The sequence below is a fragment of the Carcharodon carcharias genome, chromosome 13, assembly GCF_017639515.1.
Source record: "Carcharodon carcharias isolate sCarCar2 chromosome 13, sCarCar2.pri, whole genome shotgun sequence".
NCBI classification, from domain to species: domain Eukaryota; kingdom Metazoa; phylum Chordata; class Chondrichthyes; order Lamniformes; family Lamnidae; genus Carcharodon; species Carcharodon carcharias.
In genome coordinates, this window is record NC_054479.1 from 9,469,571 (window position 1) to 9,493,750 (window position 24,180).

General features: G+C 38.3%; 1 protein-coding gene across 2 annotated transcripts in view; it reads right to left on the reverse strand.

The window, feature by feature from the left end:
• Positions 1 to 525: 525 nt before the first annotated feature.
• Positions 526 to 24,180, reverse strand: part of zdhhc8b (zinc finger DHHC-type palmitoyltransferase 8b) — a 269,275-nt gene continuing 245,620 nt past the window's right edge. The window contains exons 7-12 of one of the 2 annotated variants that reach the window (XM_041203622.1): positions 21,724 to 21,856; positions 20,258 to 20,381; positions 16,013 to 16,131; positions 13,573 to 14,615; positions 11,791 to 13,318; positions 526 to 1,597 (exon numbers count right to left, since the gene is read on the reverse strand). In XM_041203622.1, the coding sequence (XP_041059556.1) occupies positions 13,135 to 13,318; positions 13,573 to 14,615; positions 16,013 to 16,131; positions 20,258 to 20,381; positions 21,724 to 21,856 (1,603 nt within the window). In that variant the 3' untranslated portion in view covers positions 526 to 1,597; positions 11,791 to 13,134. Of the gene's footprint in view, positions 1,598 to 11,790; positions 13,319 to 13,572; positions 14,616 to 16,012; positions 16,132 to 20,257; positions 20,382 to 21,723; positions 21,857 to 24,180 lie in introns of those variants that run through there. The other variant, XM_041203623.1, reaches the window with a different exon arrangement.

The following is a 24,180-nucleotide window of genomic DNA, read 5'->3' on the forward strand; positions in this document are numbered from 1 at the left end:
AGCAAGCTCCCACAAACAGCAATGTGATAGACCAGATAATCTGTTTTCACCTCTCTTCTACTTTTCCTTAGTTCTGTTGAAGAGTCATATGGACTCAAAACGTTAACTGTGTTCCTCTCCGCAGATGCTGTCAGATCTGCTGAGTTTTTTCAGGTATTTTTATTTTTGTTTTGGATTTCCAGCATCTGCAGTTTTTTGCTTTTTATCCGTTTTCATGATGTTTGAGGTTAAATATTGTCCTTGGGGAGAACTTCCCTGCTCTTCAAATAGTGCTTATAAAAGATCTCAGTACTAAGAGGAAATGTGATGCTTTGATGGGAGGTGTGGGTGTCTTTGAAGGGTGAGCTATTTGAGCTGAATAACTTTCTTCATCTGAACTTATTTTTTGTTACCTTTAGTCACACTTACAGTTTATAACATGCTTAGTAACACCACTTCTAAATAATGTTTAAATTCGAGGCACTTGTACACATACTTTTAAACCACAAAGGATAGAATTGTTTATAAAAATAATCATTTGAAATGTTTTGGGGTTTCTGTTAAATTTATTTAAAAGCAAGTTTTGAAAATATAAAGTTTTTATAGACTTGTCTTTTGTAATGATTTCTACAATAAAACAAGACTTTATATTACTACTAAACACAGTAATAATGTAATTAAGGGGGCTATAAGGTTGATTGGAACCCACCAGCCATTTCTACAAATGTCTTAAGTGCAACAACCATATGACATTACAAGACGATGCTTGGAATCATGTTATTACTATCCACTTATTCATCATTTCAAATTCTCCCCCCAGTTATACATAAGAAGTTTCCTTTTGACTTTCCTGTTTTGCTTTTAGCATCATCATTATTGAAATGATACAAAAGGCTTCTCTGGTAGGCAGACTGTATCATAACTAGAGACCAATTAAATCTCTTTCTCACCCTGTAAAGTTGCCAACTCATTATCAAACAGGGCTCTACAGGTATCAAATGTGAATACCTCATCTTAATTGGCATCCAACACATGTGCATCTAAACAGTATCATTTGGCTGCATGATTCAGACACTCTTGATCCTGTTCTCAATGGGTGTCCATTTCAAACACTGGATCACTGAATTGTGAACAGGAGTGGGAATGCTGGCTAATTCCCCCCACCTCTACCATTGCCACCCTCCATGTCCCCTGTCCAGAAATGGCAAGGCCAATCCTAGTGCCACTCTGGTTGAAGTCAGTTAACTCAGCATAGTCCTAGGAGCAAGTCTGGGACACTCCTGGTTTGTTTGAATCAGTTCCCCATTAGGCAGTAATTAACATTGAGACATAAGGTGTGTTAACTGTTTCATTCTTATTTCTGAAACTGGTAAAAATAGCTTTTGCCCATTTAAGTGGATAATAATACACCTTAAGCAAGCATCAGTCTTTACGCAAAATGTACATTTCCAATCGCTTAGCTTTACAGAACACTAAATACAGGTAGCAAAAGGCGCAATGATTCTTTGCTTCCCCACATAGGTCTTCTTTGACAAATTTACAACAGATTGCTACATAAATTTAAAGCTCTTTGGTGGCTGCAAAACCATCCACTATCACATCATCCATGTAACTAGGGCTGTAACAGAGAAGGAAAAAAAAGGCAGGCAATTACATGAACTGATTGCAATTAAAATCCATTGGTCTTTTTGTAAAAAGTACAAAAACTTCAAATCTGACTGTTAACATTTAAGAATGCAATTAGCAGAACACTGGTTAAAGATCATTCCACTATTTGGCGAGTTAAAACAATTTGAATTTGTACAAAAGAAATATAACCTGCTCATTTCACTAGAGTATTTGATTCTCATAGAAAAAAAAAGATGTGCTATTACATTCCAGTAGAAAACGTGATATACATAAAACACAGAAAACATTTATTTGAGATAAGTGGGACAGAAACAACAATACAGTACAAAGCCGTGAATTTTGAAAGAGGGGTTAACAGCTGGATATTTCCTTATCATTAAAGATCTTACAAGATAAATGTAGCCATTCTGTGCTTAAATACAAGTGAAAATAAATATTTTTTATTTTTTTTACATTTAAATAAACTCATGCAAACATATTTACACGCACGCACACAGAACACATTCCCTGTTTACGTTTCAAAAGTCTACGCAGTTCTTTTCCCCAAAAGGGTTCTTTTCAAGCAATTCATACTAATCCATGAATTTTCTTTCATAAACAGTTAAGGTGGAGAGATGCTTTGGGTTCCCCTTTAATAAAGCTGTGAATCTGTTACACACTGCGCTATAATCCAAAACTGTGCTGTAAGCACAGAACTGTGGAAATATACAGAACGTCAGCACCTGAACAGACAAATTTAGTGCTTTGGGAATAAATAGAAAGAGATGTATTTATATAGCACCTTTCACCATTTCAGGATGTTCCAAGTGCTTGCTTGCTCTTCTTCAAAATAATGTTATGGGTATCTTTTAGGTCTACTCGAGGGAACAGATTTAAAGTCTCATCTGAAAGAAAGCACCCCCAATAGTGCTGCATTCCCTTAGTACTACAGTGACGTAGCGTAGATTTTGCACTAGTCTCTGGAGTGGAATTTAAACCTACGACTTTCTGACTTAGGCAAGAGTGCTACCAACTGAGCATGGCTGAGACTTTGATAAAGTATATATCCTTGGTCAGATTTGCAGCTGTGACAAAGTGTCTGCATCCTAAAAGTTGACCACTTTCCTCTTTGCGGATGTGGACAGTCTTGCTGTGTATTTCCACAATTTGTGATTGTTCATTCAGATTTCCACCATACAGTTTTAAAATTAAACACCACTGACCTTAGGCTTTTGTTCCACCTCCTTTACCTGCAAGATCTAAAGTTGCATTCAATGAACCTTTAATTGCAAGAATTTCAGCAGCCATTTTTTATTTTTCATATTGTTAAAAACATCTTGACAAGGCCACTATATATCATGACCATTTCAAGAGGGATCTGATGAAAGGTCATTGTCCTGAAACATGAACTTGTTTCTCTCTCCACAGATGCTGTCTGACCTGCTTGAGTGCTTTCAGCATTTGCTGTTTTTATTTCTAATCATTTTGACAACCTAGCACCAATAATGAAAGAGTCTACCTCAATGATGCATCAAGTGGCTACAGTGAAAACTCAATAACCAAGTAAATGTAACCAAGTGCTACATTTCTGCAGAACACCTGCTAACTTAAAAGCAACAACTGACACACAAAACATATCCATTAAACACAAAATAGTTATGCAGCATATCACAACCCAAAATATTTTTATACCTTTCGCAGACAACTGGAATTTCCAGATTGCCATAAGGGTTAAGGTCCTCTGCCATGATCCATGTGCAACAATTCACAGGAAGAATGCAACCAAGCTGAAATTGCTCCAAGATGTTGTACAGATCTAAATCTCCAATGCTAACTATTAAATGGCATAATTAATTGTCCATTAAAACTGTATGAATTATAAGGGACCGGTGATGGAATGGAGCAGGCCAGTCAGCCCCGAACAAATATCACATAAAAAACAGATCACGAGTCCTGGATGTTAATGGGGTGGGGATGAGGACATTTAGTAGGGCTTAGACCCCTTTTGCCCTATGCATCACAATCCAAATAATCCAGCAACAGAAGATTCCAATTTAGTGCCTCTGGTCAATACCTAAATTTGAATATCCATGGAGTTAAATTTTGGGGGAATGGGGGACACAGAGGATCTGAACATTCTTAGGGGCCTCGGTATAGCAATCTCATGAATAATAAAAGTGGCTATACTGGTTCACATCACAACCAAGTCAGGCAGCTATGGAATCCAATGTCAACAATCTTCCTACCTGGAAGGGGTATGGAGATGAGTGCCCCTGTCAGAAATTGGATGGGCAGAATAAATGGAGCCAAAAGCCAATTGCCAAACTGTAATGACTTCCTTGCTGTATTTTATTTCCACAGATAAAATTAGGTTTAATTTTCTTTGCATAACTTCGTCTTTCTAGACAATAGCTTCAAAAATACAATCTTTTGAACAAAGGATTTATTGCATTAAAAGTACTAGAAAGTGAGTTAGCCAGATTATTATGGGGTCACCACAGGAGTGGACTTTACTCATCTCTTGCTCTTATAAGAAATGGAGCAGCTGCAAGGAGTTGGTGTATGAGTGAAATAAAACCTAGAAAATTTACTTTAAGTGGCTGATAAGAAATGAATGATGAAAGAATTGGTGGGGATTGAAAGAAAAGAGCCTGATCAACATTTTTAGATTAACTGGACAAAGAATGGAGGAGACAACATCATTGCAAAGAAATAAACAAGAGAAAATCTATCTGCATATCTATGGGAAGAGGGGGACTTGTCAATGTGCAGGCAAATACCTGTGTTGACATGAATGAAATCAGCCAAAAGGACTGGTTAGACCCATAAACAGGCAGATGAGGAGTTTTGCTCTCAATCTCCTTGAATGTTAAATTGCAAATGTTTCTCCTAAAGAACGGCTATCTTTATTGCATATACTAACTATGGTGCATCAATTTGCATTATGTTTTGGTATTTGGTAATATTCTCCCTTTTTACCCTTTGTGGTGCCTCACCAAATGGCACTACTTTTGGAGACCTCCCAAAAGGCTGCTTCCAAGTGAATGAAGTGGACAAGAAGACTTCCTTCCCAGTTTCACCTCACTTGCCAAACAAAGGTAGCTGACTCTGCCCCCAAAACTCCACATTGCAGCAAGGTTAAGATCACAAATTCTTGGTGTAAGATATTGCTTCATGCTTATTGGAGCTCCGACATGCTGTGTCGCTCTTGATTTGTCATTATCTCTTCATTAATCAACAAGCTATGTGTCACAATGCTTTCCCTGGAGTTAACCTACTACTTTCAATTATGGAACCAAGTATGATAATAGTCACCCAATGATGGACACTTGTTCTGTACAGCATCACAGGTATGAGCCACAATGCACCTATTCCTGCCACCATTAACATTTCTCTACTATCAAGCCTCTGATCAAAAGAATTAGCTACAGTTTTACAATAGGATATTCTTCTACAACATGCATAAACCCAATAAGAAAGAAGGTGCATTTATATAACACCTCAAAAACTCAAGATCCTTGTTAAATAGCAATTTCATTTCTTTTCCTTCTTTTGAAGGATACTTATGCAGTAAAATACAGCAGCCAATTTGTACACAATGCCCACAAACAGAATGAACAACTAAATGATGACATGTACTTGCACTTTAGTTGAATAGCTTCATTTGAACTGAAGAAGCTTGCTAACAGACAATGTCAAAATGAAAAATTCAACAAAATGCAAGTGAATAGGTTAGGATAACTTTGGTCAAACTGAGCTTTGATATTGTAATTTATGATATCTGATTACTCATTGTGCATTACCTTGTATAGACGTCAGCTTAGGTTATGTCATAACAAGCAAGAGGCACAATTTATAATACTATAATATCTGCTCACTTATGAAATATATGGAAAATACAAAAGGCATTTCAAGTTAGAGACAAATTAGGGACATGATTGAAAGCTTATTGAATATTAAAAAGAATTGCATTTGTATAGCACCTTTAACAATGTCAGGACATCCCAAAGTGTTTTACAGCCAATGGAAAACTTTGAAGTGTGATCACTTGCATTGTACCAAATGTGGCAGTCAATTTACAAACAGCAAGCCCCCCACAAACAATGTGATAATGACCAGCTAAGTTGTTTTATAGTGATGTTGGCTGACGTATAAATACCGTCCAGAACACTGGGGAGAACTCCCCTACCCATCTCCAAATACTGTTAAGGGATCTTTTACATCCATCTTGTCGTAATGTATCATTTGAAAGACAGTACTTCCGACAGTACAGCACTCTCTCAGTACTGCCCTGGAAGAGTTAGCCTGAGTTAGTATGCAAGCCACTGGAGCGCGATTCGAACTCTCAACCTTCTGACTCAAAAATTACAGTAGTCATGAAGTAAACTAATTCAACAAACTTAACCAGCAGAATTCCTGCCAAATATGGATTACCTTGCCTCTCTGAAGCATTACTTCATTAAAATTCAAGATGATTTCCTGTGGGCAATATTTCTCAGAATTAAGAACAAAGAAGAAATTAACCTACCAACTTTACAAAGTGCCAATGTGCCATCAGCAGGAGGCCGTGTCCCGCCTGGGGGTTAGGACAAATTAAATCAGCCATCGAGGGCTCTTCCTGCACACCCACTGTAACCTGCTAATTACAAAATGGCACTGGCAAATGCCTGATGTGTGCACATTCAATTCTGGAGTGATGCACATTATTTTCGAGTGACATGTTCTCAGAGGAAAGAATAAAACAGCTGAGTGGAGAGAATAAAAAGACTAAGATATTGAGAGGACACCAAATCCCACTGTCAAGGGGGTCTTCAGAATGGTGAGAGCAAATATTTTTATTAGATTTTACCGACCAGATAAATCAGATTGCTTGAGATGATAAAGTATTGCATTGGGATAAGCCGTTTATATACAGGGTTTGGACCTGTGCTCATTTTCTAAAGAAATCCAGATGATGGGGGGAGGGGGTGGGTAGCAGTGGTGCAGTGATTCAATTTGACTTTCTGGCAATGGTCCAGCTACAAGGTTTTTAATTCGTTGTGCTGACTGTTCAGTATTCAACAGATCACATGCACAGCTCCTAGCCTGCACCGTTTCACACTGTTTAATTGGCCTGGGTTTAAACACTAATTTGAAATAGAGGTGATCAACAAACTGGATTTCAATGAAAAGTCAAGCCACTGAGGTGTTGGGGTGTAAATTAAAACACAGGGAGTAGGAATGGAAATAGTTATTTATCTGTACTTTTGACAAGTGTTACAATCTCTGTAGGGAGTGATAACCAGTTAATAGCTAAAGCTAAAGGACAAGATTTCGCGTTTTAAGACCTTTACTCAACACAAAACTAAAAGCACTCTTGACTCCACACTATTTTTGTAGGCAGCTTATACTTTAAACCACAGGACAGAATACCCTCTTTCTCATTTTTAGCACAACTGAAAGAACCCCTTGTCAGGTATATGTTATACTGTCCTTTAAGTAGACATTCAATTCTCACACAAAACTAGTCCAAAATGACATTTGGCTCCCAAGGGTTTACTTTTGTTATTTTCCTTTCTGAGCTTGGTAATTTCTAATTCCAGAACGTTCTTCACGGTGAGAATATTACTGGAGATGCTTCCTCTAGCACAAGCTAGGTAAATCATTCAGCTTTGTTTCAACTCCTCACGAATTTGGTCTTCTCAATTTGAGTGCGTGCTTCCACCCACATTCTTGTGCAGTGAGCCCTTTGGCCTCTAGCTGCTCTCCCGCTCTCTCCCCCTGACCTGGGAGACCATCCTGTCTGTGTTATTTGGTGATATTTTAGGGAAGTCTGTAACCAAATCTTTGCGGTGGCTTGTTCTACATCCTTCCCCGTGACACAGTGAATCATGTGGACTTTGTATCCAGGTAGAAATGCTGATTAGCTATTCTTTAGAACCCAACTCTATTCTAACCTGGAATCAAATGCACAGTTCAAAGTACACCATTTTACCATTTTTAACACATATCCAAGACTTGGAGACTTACAGTCTGTCCATAATTGTCACAGCTACATTCACTATTGTCTGTAAGTGTGAATACCTTGCAACTTCCCCCCCAGTAAAATAATCTAGGCCTTCTTTAATCTTTAGCAGCTCCATCACCTAGAACTGTTGTCAGACAGACCTCAGCACAGGTCACATGATTTGCTTAATTTTACCTTAAATTTAAATATACACAGTCCGAAAAATCTCATAATTGCAACGCAAGGGTATGCTACCTATAGCTCAACTCTCAAATGATATGAACAGGTGATCTTGTTAATCTGCAGAATATTGAAATTTTAAATTACCTCATGATAATTATCTAGTTTAAAATGTTGCCCAGCCACGTGACTAACAGGAAATTCAGCCACTGAGGGCAGCTTTTTACATTATATAAAGCATGTCACATGAAAAAGAGGAGACTGGGTCAAACCTGCATCTTAAAGGGACTTAACCAGTGGGAAATGTAAGGGTGCTGTTCAATTATAGGAATGGTGAATAAATTGAGAATGCTAATTTGGAGTTTTTGGCTGGTAATTTATCAGCAAAAAGACCTTTTAATTTGTGTGATGAAAGAAAACTACTTCAAGTAATCTGCTTGGGAAATTATATTATTATATTTTTATTGAAAATGTAAAGTGTTATAAGTTATTCACAGCAGCTCTATATGAAAATCCCTACTCACAAGGCTGACCATCTCTCATTGGAGTATAATGTGGGAAGATGTGAACTTATCTATTTGGCAGAAAGAATAGAAAAGCAGCATATTATTTAAAGGGAGAGCCATTGCAGAACTCTGTGGTACAGAGGGATCTGGGTGTCCTGGTACATGAATCATAAAAAGTTAGTATGCAAGTACAGCAAGTGATTAGGAAGACAATTGGAATGTTATTGTTTATTGTAAGAGGAATTGAATATAAAAGCAGGGATGTTTGCTGCAGTTTTATGGGGCGTTGGTGAGACCACATCCAGAGTACTGTGTATAGTTTTGGTCTCCTTATTTAAGAAAGGATTGGAAGCAGTTCAGAGAAGGTTCACTTGACTGATACCTGGGATGGGGGAGGGGATTATTTTATGGGGAAAGGTTGGACATGCTGCACCTGTCCAGTCTTTGGAGTTTAGAAGAATGAGAAGTGATCTTATTGAAACACATAAGATCCTGAGGGGTCGTGACAGAGTGGATGCTGAAAGGATGTTTCCCCTTGTGGGAGGGACTAGAACTAGGGGGACAGTTTAAAAATAAGGGGGCTCCCATTTAGAATGGAGATGAGGAGAAATTTTTTCTCTCAGAGGGTTGTGTTGGAACTATCTTCCCCAGGGAGCGGTAAAGATAGGATCATTGAATATTTTTAAGGCAGATGTAGGTAGATTCTCTTCAATAACAAGGGATTCAAAGGATACCGGGGGTAGGCGGGAATGTGGAATTGAGGCCACAATCAGGTCTTGATAGGCTTCAGGCCTACCCCTGCTCCTAATTTGTATGTTTGCATGATTTTCCCAGTCAGCCTCATTTATTTAAAAAAAAGACATACATTTACATAACACCCTTCACAAACTCAGTATATCCCAAAATGCTTTACATCCAGTACTTTTGAAGTGTAGTCACTGTAGAAATGTAGTAATTTAGAGAGTACTTATATCTTGCTTGTTACAATATTATCCTTTGTCTCTATTTGTACTAACTCAGTGAGAAATATTTATCCTCAATCAACATCGTAAAACAGATGATATGGTCATTATCACATTACAAGAGCAAAGTAGTGCAGGTGCAGATCTGAAATAAAAACAGAAAATGCTGGAAATATTCAGAACTGATAGCAGATCATCAATCTGAATCATTAACTCTGTTTCTCTCTCCATTGATGCTGCCAGAACTGAGTAGTTGCTGCATTTTCTGTTTTTATTTCATTATCACGTTGCAGTTTGTGGGAGCTTGCTGTGTGCAAATTCTTTGCCCCGTTTCTACAACAGTGACTACAACTAAAAACGTACTTCAGTGGGATGTCCTTAAGAAAGATGCTATATAAGTACAATTTTTTTTCTAGAAAGGGAAAGCTAACCCTTTAAAGCCCACTAAGCCAAGTTCAGATCGTGACTATATTTTTTTATTTTTACAAGTTCCATTATTAAGTTTCAACAGAAAGAAGGGATACATTCCATGACACAAACCCTAACACACACTCACTTTTGACAAATAAGCACGTGATTTTGTTTCACATATTCCGATGACCTGCAAATGCACATGGATCTCTAGGAATTCTCTTTGAAAATAGCACCACTTGTGATCAGCCTATGATGGCTGCATGGTGCAACTTCTATTCTAGAACAAAAGATCTCCAGCCAATTAAAACACTTAATCACACTGGTAGGATTATTATAAATCATTGATCCGAGCAGAATTCAACAGTGGCATCCATGTTGTCCTTCCAGCCCACTTCAAGTTTCAATCAGCACTCTATATTTGAATGGACTAACTAGCAACACATATATTACTTACTTGCAACTGTAATATTGCTTTGGTGTCTGATGCACAATACAGCATACACTCACAATTGCTTCATCCTGTCCTGTCATATAACTTCCATATTTAGACAAACTTATAACTAACCATTCATCACAGGGACATGTGCATTTGTAAACAGCCCATTTCAATGCCCTGAACATAGAAAAATGGTCTCCCAGGAAGAGGTTAGATGACTATACAGGCACAATTCTCAAGCAGTTGTTTTGATTTCAAGTATTTAAAATAAAATCAATATTAATGTGAGATGCTTGCATGCTGTTAGTTAGCCAGTTGACTGTGCTCCCTTCCCACCAAATGTTGACAAGGTTTTCAAAAGTTAATGAGGTACATCTGGCAAGGAGGTTGGATGGAATTTTGCATAAGCTCGTGTTGCTGCTTTGCAATAGATCAAGCTCCGCAAAGCTTAGCAATAGGAACCAGAGAGCAATTATCAAAGACACCATTTTAACTAAGCTGCAATGATCAATGATAGGATATCTGCCTGTGTGATGTCAAGTGCTGTACTGACCCCGAGGAAGACACAGGTGTCAATGGTGCAGATTACATTAAATTATGTGGAAAAACAATATGTTCTTTGTAAACAGATAATGTTGATTGAATCTGCTGGGCAGATAGAAATTAATTTTGAAATATGCAAGGTAATACAAATTAATCCTGAAATTGTAAATATTTGGCATTATTTGTATTGTTATGTGAGAAATAGCTCATTCACTATATATTGGAAATCTTTTAAATACCATACAGCAGAGACTGCCAGAGGCATCAGATAGGTAAAGTCCAAGTCCAGGAATTTATGACTACTAATGGGACACTGATTTGAACCAAACTGGATTATATGCTGCTCTAACTTTTGAAAAGACAAAGAGCCTTTCACATATTTCTGATTCTTCAATCAAATGCATCAACTTGTTTCTATAAGGGATCGTGGGGAATGGAGTGGGAAAGGCGATAGATTAAAACAAAGCTCCAGCTGGACATGATTCTGGCGTTTAAAAAAATGAGATGGATCCAGAGTTGTGGAATCATTGGGGAAACGAACGATACAGATGAGAGAAAAAGTTAGCGAGATGAAGTTAAAGGAGTAACTTTAGCTGAGGCTTAAATTTATGGAATAAATTGCAACCTGGTGTCAACTGTGCGAACTACTCTAAAACAAATCTCTGCTTTGTTTTGCAAGAGTGAGCTGGGAGCTTGGGGTTGTGGGGGAGGGAAATAAAATGGTCTATTGGGTCCCAAACAAGCAAAACAAGCTTGATGGGCTCAAAAGCTCCTTCAAGTTCAAACATTAATAGCACAATTAACTATCAACTTAGTCTCTCTTCATTCCCTTCATGGTAATTAGAGACCGATTGTTAATATTTGTTTTGTGACATTAGGGATTATAGGCACTCAGCATGTTCTTTGCAGAATAGCCACTGAGGGGCTCCCAAGAGAGGTTTTTAAACCTATACTAACCAAATTAAATCCCAGAATAAAAGGTGGCTGCATTTCACTTAAAACAATAATGAAATCTGACACACTTATTCCATGTTGAAGTCTTCCATTGATCTATATCAGACCTGCTGCAGCTGCTAAGTTAAAAAGACCAAAGGGAAGAATGAAAAAGTCTAAATCAAAACCAAAAAATATTTATACCGCAAAGCTAGCGACTGCTAGTGCAGCTCAAAGGCTTACCTTGGTATTGGTAAACCAGGGTCCATGGGTCCATGTTAAGTGGCTGATTTCACAATGTGTCACACATTTGATGTTATCTTAAAAACTCACAAGAAACATATTTGAGTTTTTTGCTGACAATTAACAAAACAGTATACCAAACATGGCACTGAAAAAGAAAGTTGATATTGGAACTGATTTTCTCCTGATTTCCCTCTTTAGGCAAACAATATCCATCTGCAATTCCAGGCCAAGGATGGAGAGGCAGGAAACCTTTTCCCAGTTCTGCATTGATATTATGATGAAATGCAGGGGAGGGATAAGCATTGACTTGTTCTCTGACTGTCAGTAAGGTGAAGTAACCTCACCTCAGCAGCTTCTTAAAATCATGGCAATAATCAAATTACACCACGTGTGAGAATCATTGGTACAAACGCCTCATGTTCGACTACTTTGTGGCAGTGTGAAAATGGCCTGAACTCTAATACCTTACTAGTCTAGAGATGGCACAACAGCAAATTTGCTTATGTCAGCAAAGTTTATAATACTCTTTCATCATTATCTTAGCACAGGTTAACTCCTCTCCTAGATATCTATAAAATTGTATACATTGTCAATTCCAACATTTGATTACTGATAGGAATCGTCAATGTTTTAATGAATTGCATTATTTATCAATACAAACATCCTTAAAGCTTTGAGGGTTTCAAGCCCTATAGCAATGCATTCCCTCTAACTTTTTCATACAAGCCTAGTAGACACACAGGTGCACACACGCACATATACTCACATACAAGGGTATCTGACAAGTTGTCTAATGGCATAAAGTCTCCTTCTACAGGAGAGTGTTAAAAACATCTTTTGGCTGATGTATGAGCATCACTTCCTCTAGAAAAGGAAGGGAACCGACAAGCTTTGGTGCCACACAGTTGTGCCAGCATCTATTAACACAAAATAAAATGTTATTACATTTGTCAAACTGGCATTGACAAGTTTGATTGGCAGGCCAGATTTAAACTCTTCACCACCATAAAATCATTACAGAAGTCCAGGTTAATATTAAATCAGCACAGCACAAAACTTTACACAAGATTCCAATGGATAGGCAAGTGTCCAATAGCGGTTTCAATAAAAACCGTACTTCCCTTCTATGATAAAACATCACTTTATGGAGCAGAAGAGGAAAAAAAAAGACAAAAGCAAAAGTTTGCAGTGGGCCTGCCCTGAATTGAAACCATGTTTCTGATTGGTTGTAAAACTATGTCTGGAGGAATAAGGCTGCAGCTCGTTGGGCAAAAATAACACATAGCTGCTGCAAGTCTTCACAGTGCATCCAGCTTTACAGCTGCTGTAGTTGATGGCTGCTCACACCGAGATCTCGTAGGTGGTTCCACCTACACCCGACACTTTTTTCACGTTGGACTGTCTGGTGGGACTGACAGTAGCACCATGGGAACTCAAAGTTGAGCTTATCCGACTATCCACTCTGGATAAACGTTTTGGCTGTCCGTTAATTTTGCTGTGAGCTGTCTTCATCTGAACCTCATCACTGAAAAACAGAAAGACGACAATTGGTACATTGGTTCAATTCAGGTGTTTCTCTGGAGCCTGCTCAGAAACACACATCAGACCATAATTTTCAATTAAAATGCAATCCGAGTTAGAACCCACCTTACACTACAGGCCAATAATAGTTTTATTACTTACTCAATCCATACAAACACAAGTCAATCTGAAATAATGTTGTCACCTCAACAGCGTCAGAAGTTTAGCAAGGTTCAGAAGACAAGGTACACTACCTACCATGGGGCTATCAGAGGCTGAGGCACACCTTCTGACATTTCCATCGCAGTGACGAAGGACAGAGGCTTTTGGCTTCCATAAGAGGGGGACCTGACTAATGAGGAGGATGTGATTTGATGACCTGGAGACCGGTATGCAGTCTCAACAGCTCTGCTTTGCAAAGTGTGGTGGGACTGCACATTGTTGTTCGCTATGTCTGCGTGAAGGGAACTTGTAGAAGTCCTTGCTACCCTCGACACTGTGCTCGACAGGGAGGAAGCAGAAGTACGCATCAGAGGGTTCCTTGTGCTGTAATTAGCAGGAGACACAAGATTATCCCGTGAACCGTATCTGCTAGTGGTTGTCCTTCTCGAGTCATCCAGTAAAGTGTTCATTTGTTGCAGGTTATATGACCCTGGTGTGTCATGTGCTCCTGAATCTAGAAACACTGAATCAGGTGAGGCTCGAAGGAGTTTCCCTCGTTCTTCCATTGCCTTCCGCTCCTGAATGGAGGCCATTATTTGCTTCGAGAGGTTGTCGTATCGGACTGGCGAAGGTTCCCGTTGGTGCGGTGGTGAGGCTCTATGAATTGGGCTGTAACCTTGCACAGGCTGACGCTGGAGATTTGCCCCTCGGATCTGGCACATTTTGGCCGACAGGTATGGTGAATGGTACCCCACAGCCGAAACTCCAGTATGCGCTGCAGAATCTACCCCAGGATGTGGGGTGCTGGGATTGAGCAAACTATCATAGGACAGGCTTCCATTCCTGTTGGACAAGGAATTCGGGCCAAAAATGTTTTTGTATGGATTAGGGGACGAGCTGTCCGATTTCAACTGATGTAATTGAACCTTATCTGCTCCTCTCCTATGGGCCGATTTTAGGCTCAGAGACCGAGAGCTAACGGAGAGCGAGTCAAGTTGGAACGGTGATGACTGGTAGGTCTTGTGAAGTGATGGCGATCTGTAGTCAGGAATATCGAGATTTGGCTCGGACTTGTAGTCATGGGCCCTGCTGCACTCTTCCATGATAGCTGCCTCTTTATGTCCCTCCTGCATGGAAATCTATAAAATGGGAGATCAGACAGTTACCAGGAATAGTCAATTGCATCACTCAACAATCACAGTTGCTGCCACCAATTCTTCAGTTAAGAGGTTCAATTTGTTCCTGTTCAAATTAAAGATAACAAGCAATTTTGGCAATACTGACACCACAGTTTTCAACAATTATATATCAAGTACTACATGGAGAAGATTGCAGAAAGCTGATAAAGATCATGTAAGTTTAGCAAAAAGGACATCTCTCAAAGGTTGTAACATTGATTAGTTGTTGCAATCTGAATCTCTCTCGCATCATATTAAGATTATAATACAGTTAGTGTTACTTTAATTGCAATACTTTATACACATCTGATTCAAAGCTTCAAGTTACAAAATCGTGCCGAGTGGAATTAGGCATCACTCCAAGATGAACTCCTTTGCAATACAGTTTCATCTTTCTTCTAAATTTTTGAAACTTTCACCCTGGGACAGTCCAATATTCAAAAAGATAATAGAGTTTTATTTGGCACATCAGCCATTTCTAGATGAATAATATTTGATAAAGGTATAAGTATCGATCTACACCCAAAAATACTACCCACTTTGAGATCCATTCGAGACATCACCAAGTGTACCACATTTTATAATAATTTGCTTCCCCCACACCACCACCCCCCTTCCCCCAAGCACATATGGTAAGGAATAAAAAGATTTATTTCTAGCATTTCTCCATTTTAAGCATGCTCCTCCCCTTGCAAAAGGGCAAGACAGCGTGGACTGTTAATAACCATCATGGCCCCAACATTGATCAATGAATGCCCATTTTAAATCTTTTAAGAAAATGAAACAGATAAAAATTAGAAGATTGATTTTTCATTGCCTCCAAATGCCATGAAAGTGATAGCAACCACTGGCAGCTAAATACGTTTATAAGATGAAACAAATATTGGTTATAGGTATCAAAACATCACAAATAATTTTTCACAAACTCTATAGGAACATATTTATTGACCACAGAGACTCGAGTTTATAAATCATAGCCTTTTACAGCAAATAGCAATCTTCTAAATCTATTGAACTGCATGGCAAAAGAAATTCATCATATGAAACACATGAAGATTAATATGATATCGTTCTATACAAATCCAAGGCTCCTTTTTAGAGATTCAACACATGTATGTGGTAATGAATAACCAGTTGTTAAAATATTATAACTGTAACATTATTTTTCTTAACAATATGCAGACAAGTAGTGTAATGGCTTGTAAACGGTGAATGCAGTAAATGAAATTGTCATTTCAGTGCTGTGCTGAAGTTTCAGTCACTTTGTCTATTAAACTTTTTCCATTCTAGCCAAGTTATCTAATAAAAAGTAATTTACAAGGCTTATTGTCTAATGCTGGATGCTGCATTTTCCTCACCTTATCACTAGCAGCATGGTAGAGGACTTTGGGGTTTGCATCTGAATTGCTGAATGTTGGTCGATACTTAAACATGGCAGGAGTGGGTGGGTTGATGGGCTTGGATGAGAGACCACTATCTGCAATAAGACAACGACAATGTAGTACAGGTAGTACACACAGACACAAAGGTACACTATAACTACTGAAAAAGAACAGATGGGCTAGGTCAGAGGAATCTAGGTACATGCCATCCTCGTTATAAGGTTTTCAGGAGCATTTGCACGTTGGAACCAGATGTGCACTATAACTCAATGATCCCATTCTAGAACACAGCAAGAAAATGAAAATTGAACTCAAAGCTCAGTAGCTTTATGACAGATTGGAATATAATGATGGTGGAGATATATTAAAAGGATTGGAATAGACAACAATTAACCCTTTGAATACTGGGGCAGTATTTATGCACCAATAAAGATGATTTATATAAGCAACCAGTTTATTGTCAATTTTCACATACGTGAAGACTCATCAACCAATCGTTCATCATTGTTTATTTTAAATGAAGACACAATGTGGAGTAGGTTGAAGCTGACTTTATTTATTGCTGTCAACTAGTCAATGTTTTATAATGTGAAAGAAAATCGGTACTCAAAGGGTTTGAAATGTAAATTGAATTGCAAGATGTTCCAGCTATGAATTCAATGTTCTATATAACCCTAAAACTATTACACTGTTAATAATAAGACATACTATACTTATAAGCAGATCATAAACATAGACATATAGGTGGATCTTTTCTATAAATCTTTATCTAACCAAAATCGAGTTAATTATAGCAACACCTAATTTAACTCTATCTTTACCATTCTGAAACTTAAAAGGAAACACTCAGGCTAACCCTTTAGGAGAAGCATGTACTCCCCAAAGGATTGGATGAATAAACATATTATATGGTGTGGTAAGGATTCACACACATCAAGGCTGCCCCAAGTTTGACCATTGATATGGGCCATATGAGGCAATTTCAGTAGACGTGATGAGCTAACCTCTATTCTTGGTCTGCTGGGATATAGAGAGGACAATAAAACAGGGAATCTGGTTCCGATTATTATTCAGTGACCCTCTGATGAAAAGTAGGCATATGCAGACACATATTTACATATGACTGGATAAGAACTAGTTTCTGGGACCACCCTGAAACTGGTTCTTATCCAGTCATTGTCCATAATCACATTGAAGAATAGCCATTTGGGCAAGGTAGCCGTTGCTATTTGCAGAACCACGCCACTGACCAATAACTACTTCTCTGTGGGGAAGGGCAAGGAGTAGAGGCAGGGATAGAAGACAATGAACAGGAAGAGAGAGTACAAAATGGAAGAAAGATTAAAGCAGGCAGCAAAGTATCAGCACATTAATTATAATTTGAGTGGGACATTTATGGCATAATCTTTACAGGCAATGCAGTATCACACAACAAAACAATTTATTTTTGGGACTGCAGAGTAGACATAAAAAGCATTTGATGAGCTTGGTAAAATTGCTTTATTCTACAGCAAGTTTTTTCCCCATTTAACGTAGGATTTTTAAAAAATAATATTTTTTATTTTAAATGTTGGGTTGTCTTTTTAGAAAAAATAAATTCTATTATTCTACAACCTAGGAGTTAGAACATTGTTGAATGGTGTACTGGTGATTGCTAACTTAATTTCCAGGATATCTAACAATAAATCTCCGTACACAAGTAATAATTCAATTTCCAACTCTCACCAACAATCCCTATTCATAACACCAAGTATCATCTCCCAGCACAATGAATTATTTCTGTTCACACCATTGCCACCCACTTCATCTCAAAAATTGTAGTTCCACATTCGAAGTTGAAAAAGCCTCATTTGCTGCAGAGCATGCCACCAATCTCACACTCAACTACAATGCCGCACACTCATACAAAAGAGCACTTTGTCGGGAACAAATAATCTAGTCCAGTCAAACAAACTCAGTTGCTTTTACACCTGGGAGAGCCTCCTTCCACTCAGAGATGCAATTAATATCCATGCATGTATACGCGAGAAAGAAATATCACATTACATAGTTCAGACATCCCAACCATAAAAACACTCATGCAATAAACAGAATAATTCATAAAAAATTCAACAGTGAACTTATTATATAAATGGAACATTGAATTTATTAACTGTACATAAGTCATCTAGCTACACAATAAGATTTGGATCATCTATAACCAGCAGGTGAACTCCTGATTTTAGCCAGGTATCTAACAGAGTGAGGGAAAGAAACATAAACCAGAGAAAAGATGCTTGCACTGTCATAAGGGGAGGTTAGACTGCAATGGTCTTGTAGATGAAAGTGGCCTTTCAATGTGGCATAAGGAAGCACTTTTCACTATTCTCAATCGACCTACTTATTTGCCAATAATGTTCTAAACCTTTCATTGTACAGTGAAAAAGATTATGTTTTGGCGAACAAGTAACAAAGAAGCTGGAGCAGAGAAGAGGGAGGAAATAAATGTAAGAAAGCCACTGAAATTATATTAGAGTTATAGATATATTTCACTCTTACAAAGTGTATCATTATATATTCAAAAATAAAAAGTGAAAAATGCTGGAGCAAGTCCATCAATACCTGAAAAGGAATATTGTTTTGGGCAACAACACTTCATTAGCTTTCTAGCATTTGCATCTTTCCTCTATAATTTACATTTACAAGTTGATTGTCAGAAAGTACTTCAACAAGAACTTATTCTGAAGTTAGAAACTTAGAAACTAGGAGCAGGAGTAGGCCATTCGGCCCTTCAAGCCTGCTCTGCCATTCATTATGATCATGGCTGATCATCCAACTCAATAGCCTGCTCCCACTTTCTCCCCATACCTTTGATCCCTTTTGCCCCAAGAGCTATATCTAACTCCTTCTTGAAAGCATACAATGTTTTGGTCTCAACTACTTTCTGTGGTAATGAATTCCACTGGCTCACCACTCTCTGGGTGAAGAAATTTCTCATCTTAGTCCTAAATGGTCTACCCCATATCCCCAGACTGTGACCCCTGGTTCTGGACTCCCCCACCATCAGGAACATCCTTCCTGCATCTAGCCTGTCTAGTCCTGTTAGAATTTGATAGGTTTCTATGAGATTCTCCCCTCATTCTTCTGAACTCCAGCGAATATAATCCTAATTGACTCAATCTCTCCTCATATGTCAGTCCCGCCATCCCAGGAATCAGTCGGGTAAATCTTCGCTGCACTCCCTCTATAGCAAGTACATCCTTCCTCAGATAAGGAGACCAAAACTGCACACAATATTCCAGGTGTGGTCTCACCAAGGCCCTGTACAATTGCAGCAAGACATCCCTGTTCCTGTACTCAAATCCTCTGGCTATGAAGGCCAACATACCATTTGCCTTCTTTACCACCTGCTGCACCTGCAAGCTTACCTTCAGCGACTGATGTACAAGGACACCCAGGTCTCGTTGCACATTCCGCTCTCTCAATTTATAGCCATTCAGATAATAATCTGCCTTCCTGTTTTTGCTACCAAAGTGGATAACCTCACATTTATCCACGTTATACTGCATCTGCCATGCATTTGCCCACTCACTCAGCTTGTCCAAATCACACTGAAGCATCTCTGCACCCTCCTCACAGCTCACCCTCCCACCCAGCTTTGTTAGAGGTAACAAAAAATACTTTCCTTATTTCTATAAGATGGAAGATCAATTTAAAGCTGGTGAAGAATGAAGGATCTAAAAGCTGGAGAAATTTGACAGGTTGTACACTAAGATTGATTATTGGATAACCTGTCACTCATATATAGGATGTAGGGAGGCAAGTGGTAGGGTGAGGAGTGAATAGATAAGGTGCATTTATTAAAGTTATTTATAGGTTCAAAAGTACACCCACTTGCATCTTGGATTCATGTTTCCTGAACACATTTAAAGGTCAATGTACAGAGTGATAGCAAGAAAGTACACCAGTATTTATTATGCACTTGAAAATGGTATCACCATTAAGTACGGTTGGCAATTGTTCATTTTTCAGTTACATATCCATGTAAAATAATTTAAAGAAAACTAACTATTTATACACTTGTAGCTCTGAAGAAGGGTCATACAGACTCGAAACGTCAACACTATTTTCTCTCCACAGATGCTGTCAGACATGCTGAGTTTTTCCAGCATTTTCTGTTTTTCTACTTATACACTAGTTCTAGCTAGAATTATTTTTCCATTTCTCAGTTGATTGTATTACCTTCATTGGTTGAAGTGCCGAGCTGGTTTTGGAGGTTTGTGTATTTGCTTGGACATAATTTAGGTGGGAGTGGGGGCTCCACATCTGTTGATTGAGCTTCCAAAGCTTCCAAACTTCCTTTGGACTGAAACAAACAACAACTGACTACAGTGAACAGATGCAACTTTAGTTTTTAACCAGCACATGACCATTTGGAGGCTTCTTCCTTTTACCCCTTCTATTTTTAAGGTCAGACATTTTTGTTGCAACCTTATATCTGATGTACTTTATTGAATATGTGTGATTATAAGCACTTACTGGAGCCTCAGGACTGTGCTTACATCAGGAATAGTGAACTCTGTTTTCATATATCTTGCACATGGCAGATGAGAATTTCATTAATATGAATTTACTGGATTTAAAAAGAAATACTAGATTGCATTTAACTTACTAATACTAAACCTACAGTTGATTACAGTGGTGACAGTGCAAGTATTAATAATATACTAAGAAATTTGGATGCAGGGTAGCATATAAATGGATTGATCAGGTTGTTTACCAATTGAAATATTTCTGGACTGCTCATAGTGCATTAATTTATGTATCCTTGTGTAAATTCATTCTTCTGCTACAAGTAACAAGATATATAAAATGAACATTTTATTAATGGTAGAATTTCTGAAAATCAGAATTAAATAATTCAATTTTCCCTCCTCCCTTTCCCATGTTCTTACAGCACAAGCTTTACCCAGCAAAAATTGTTTTGGGATTTGACTTAACATGTACACAACAAAAATGGTTTAGACCTTTAGTCCAATTGTTGCTCTTATGAAGCATCTGATGACAACATAGCTTGAGACCTGTAACTTAGTACACCAAGAAATTACTAGGAAAGTCACCTCAAACATTGGGGCTCAAATTCCAAAATGTTACATTAAAATGCACTGAACTGATTGGATTATAAACAAGACACTATGAGTGGTAACATTGAAAAGTTTAGTGAGTTTCTGAACTTTTGGTACTGATGTATCAAACATGTAGTGGACCAAGCTTCTATTACCCGAATTAAGAAACTGATTTGACACCACTAAGTACCCAGTCCTGGAACTCCCATCTGTATACTAACAAATGTGAGGAACACTGTTGGGCAAACTTTAAGTGGGGTAATTCAATGCTAAAAACATGTATACTTCAATTTGGAATAATTGGCTGTCAACTGAAAGGAGTTCGTCTCTGCGACAAGATTTCCGTATCTCTCTTTTGCCTACCAGCTTATATTTCACCCCTTTCCTATTTCTACTTAGTTCTGTCGAAGGGTCATGAGGACTCGAAACGTCAACTTTATTCTTCTCCGCCGATGCTGCCAGACCTGTATTAAAAGCTTGCTCAGCCCAAGATTCATAAAGCTCAGCTTCAAGTAAATTAGGGGAATTGAAATAATACCAAAAGTATTTTAATTATTAAAAGCCTAATATTGGTCTCCTTACCTTGGTTCTGTTCAGATTGCCTTGAATTCCATTGTCATTTATCTTTAGTGCAATTTGTCTTTCAGACAACGGAAGTCTGACAAAAGGAGATTTTACTGTTATCAATTCTTTCTTTTTGTAGTCGACCACGTACCTGAGGTCAAGAATCAAAACCATTAAAATAAAAGAAAGACTGCAGATAACTATTTCTAACATACTTAACAGGGTTTTAACATACAGTGAAGTCCAATTTCATTAGTCTGTAATCATACCATTTGATCATAAAAGTCAGCGATTCATTGCTGCCTATTAGTACATGCAGCACAAGTTTAAAAACTAACTGAAAACAAGGATTACTCATAAAATTCAATGTATATTTATAATCATGATCATAATTATTCATTATTCAGAATAGCCCATTCTGAAACCTTTTTCAAAGAAAGTCACATTGGAATTCAGTGTAAAGACAGGGTTAATCAGATTATCCTGAGGAATACTAATGCATTGGATTTCTCTTCATAGTGTAATAATAACATAGCCTTTTTCTGCTAGGCAAAGAAGGGCAAGTCAATTTAAAGTCCTAGTGGGCTTTGCAGCAATGGTTAGTTTCAGAATAAGAGACTTAAAGTCTCCCCATTGCATGCTGGTTTATAAATTTCAGATTCAATCATTTGCTAACAGTGCAAAAAAAGTTAGCAAAGGAAAACATCTCGGCACGCGTCATCCTTTTTAATTAGTATGAATGATACAGGAAGAAAGACAAACCTAAAATTTCACTTGTTAAATAGGAATTATATGGAACAAGCAAGTAACTATTGCTAAGAACAAAAGTAAGGATTTGTACTAGAGATAAAAGCAAAAAAACTGCGGATGCTGGAAATCCTTAACAAAAACAGAAACAGAAATACCTGGAAAAACTCAGCAGGTCTGGCAGCATTGGCGGAGGAGAGCACAGTTGACGTTTCGAGTCCTCATGACCCTTCAACATGAGGACCCTTCAACATGAGGACTCGAAACGTCATCTGTGCTCTCCTCCGCCGATGCTGCCAGACCTGCTGAGTTTTTCCAGGTATTTGTTTCTGTTTTTGTTAAGGATTTGTACTGTTCATGTGCATATCAGTAGTAGGGAAAATGCTAGGATCTATAATAAAATATGCAATAACAGGACACTTGGAAAATAATGGCGGGATTGGGTAGAGTCAACATGGATTTAAGAAAGGGAAATCACGTTGAACAAGTCTGTGTGATTTTGAGGATGTAACCAGCAGAATAGATAAGGGGAACAGTGGATGTTGTGTATTTAGATTTTCATAAGGCCCACACAAAAGTTTAGTAAACAAAATTAGAGCACATGAGATTGGGGGTAATATGCTGGCATGGATTGAGAACTGGTTAACAGACAGAAAACAGAGAATAGGAATAAATGTCACTTTTAGGTTGGCAGGCTGTGACTAGTGTGCTACTGCAAGGATCTGGGCTTAGACGCAGTTATTCACAATCTATATCAATGATTTGGGTGTGGGGGTTAAATGTAATATTTCCAAGTTTGCAGAGAATACCAAACTAGGTCGAAGTGCGAGTTGTGAGGAAGATGCAAAGAAGCTTCAAGGGGATTTAGAGCGGTTAAACGAGTGGGCAAAAAATTTGGCACATGATATACAATGTGGAAAAATGAGAGGTTATCCACTTGGTAGGAAAAACAGAAATACAGAGTATTTCTTAAATGGTGAGAGGCTGGGAAATGTTGAATTTCAGAGGGATTAGAATGGCCAAATAGTTTTTTATTTTTTGAATGGCGCAGACATGATGGGTTGAATGTTCTTGTTCATGGGTCACTGAAAAATAACTTGCAGGTACAGCAAGCAATCAAGAAGGCAAATGGTATGTTGGCCTTTATTACATGAGCATCTGAGTACAGGAATAAAGATGTCTTACTCCAATTGTATAGAGGCTTTGTGAGACCGCACCTGGAATATTGTGTGCAGTTTTGGTCTCCTTACCCAAGAAAAGATATACTTGCCATAGAGGGAGTGCAATGAAGGATCACCAAACTAATTCCTGGGTTGGAGTGATTGTCCTTTGAGGAAAGACTAAATGGGCCAGACCTTTATTCTCTGGAGTTTAGAAGAATGAGAGGTGATCTCATTCAAACACACAAAATTCTTACAGGGCTTGACAGAGTAGATGCAGGGAGGATGTTTCCCCTGGCTGGGGGGTCTAGAACCAAGGGACACAGTCTCAGAATAAGGGGCAGGCCAATTAGGACTGAGATCAGGGGGAATTTTTTTCACTCAGAGCTGGTGAACTTTTGGAATTCTCTGCCCCAGAGGACTGTGAAGGCTCAGTTCAAGACTGAGATTGATTTTAAAAATGTCAAGGGATAAGGGGATAGCGCAGGAAAATGGTGTTGAAGTAGAAGAGCAGCCATGACCTCACTGAATGGTGGAGCGGGCTTGAAGGGCTGAATGCCTGCTCCTG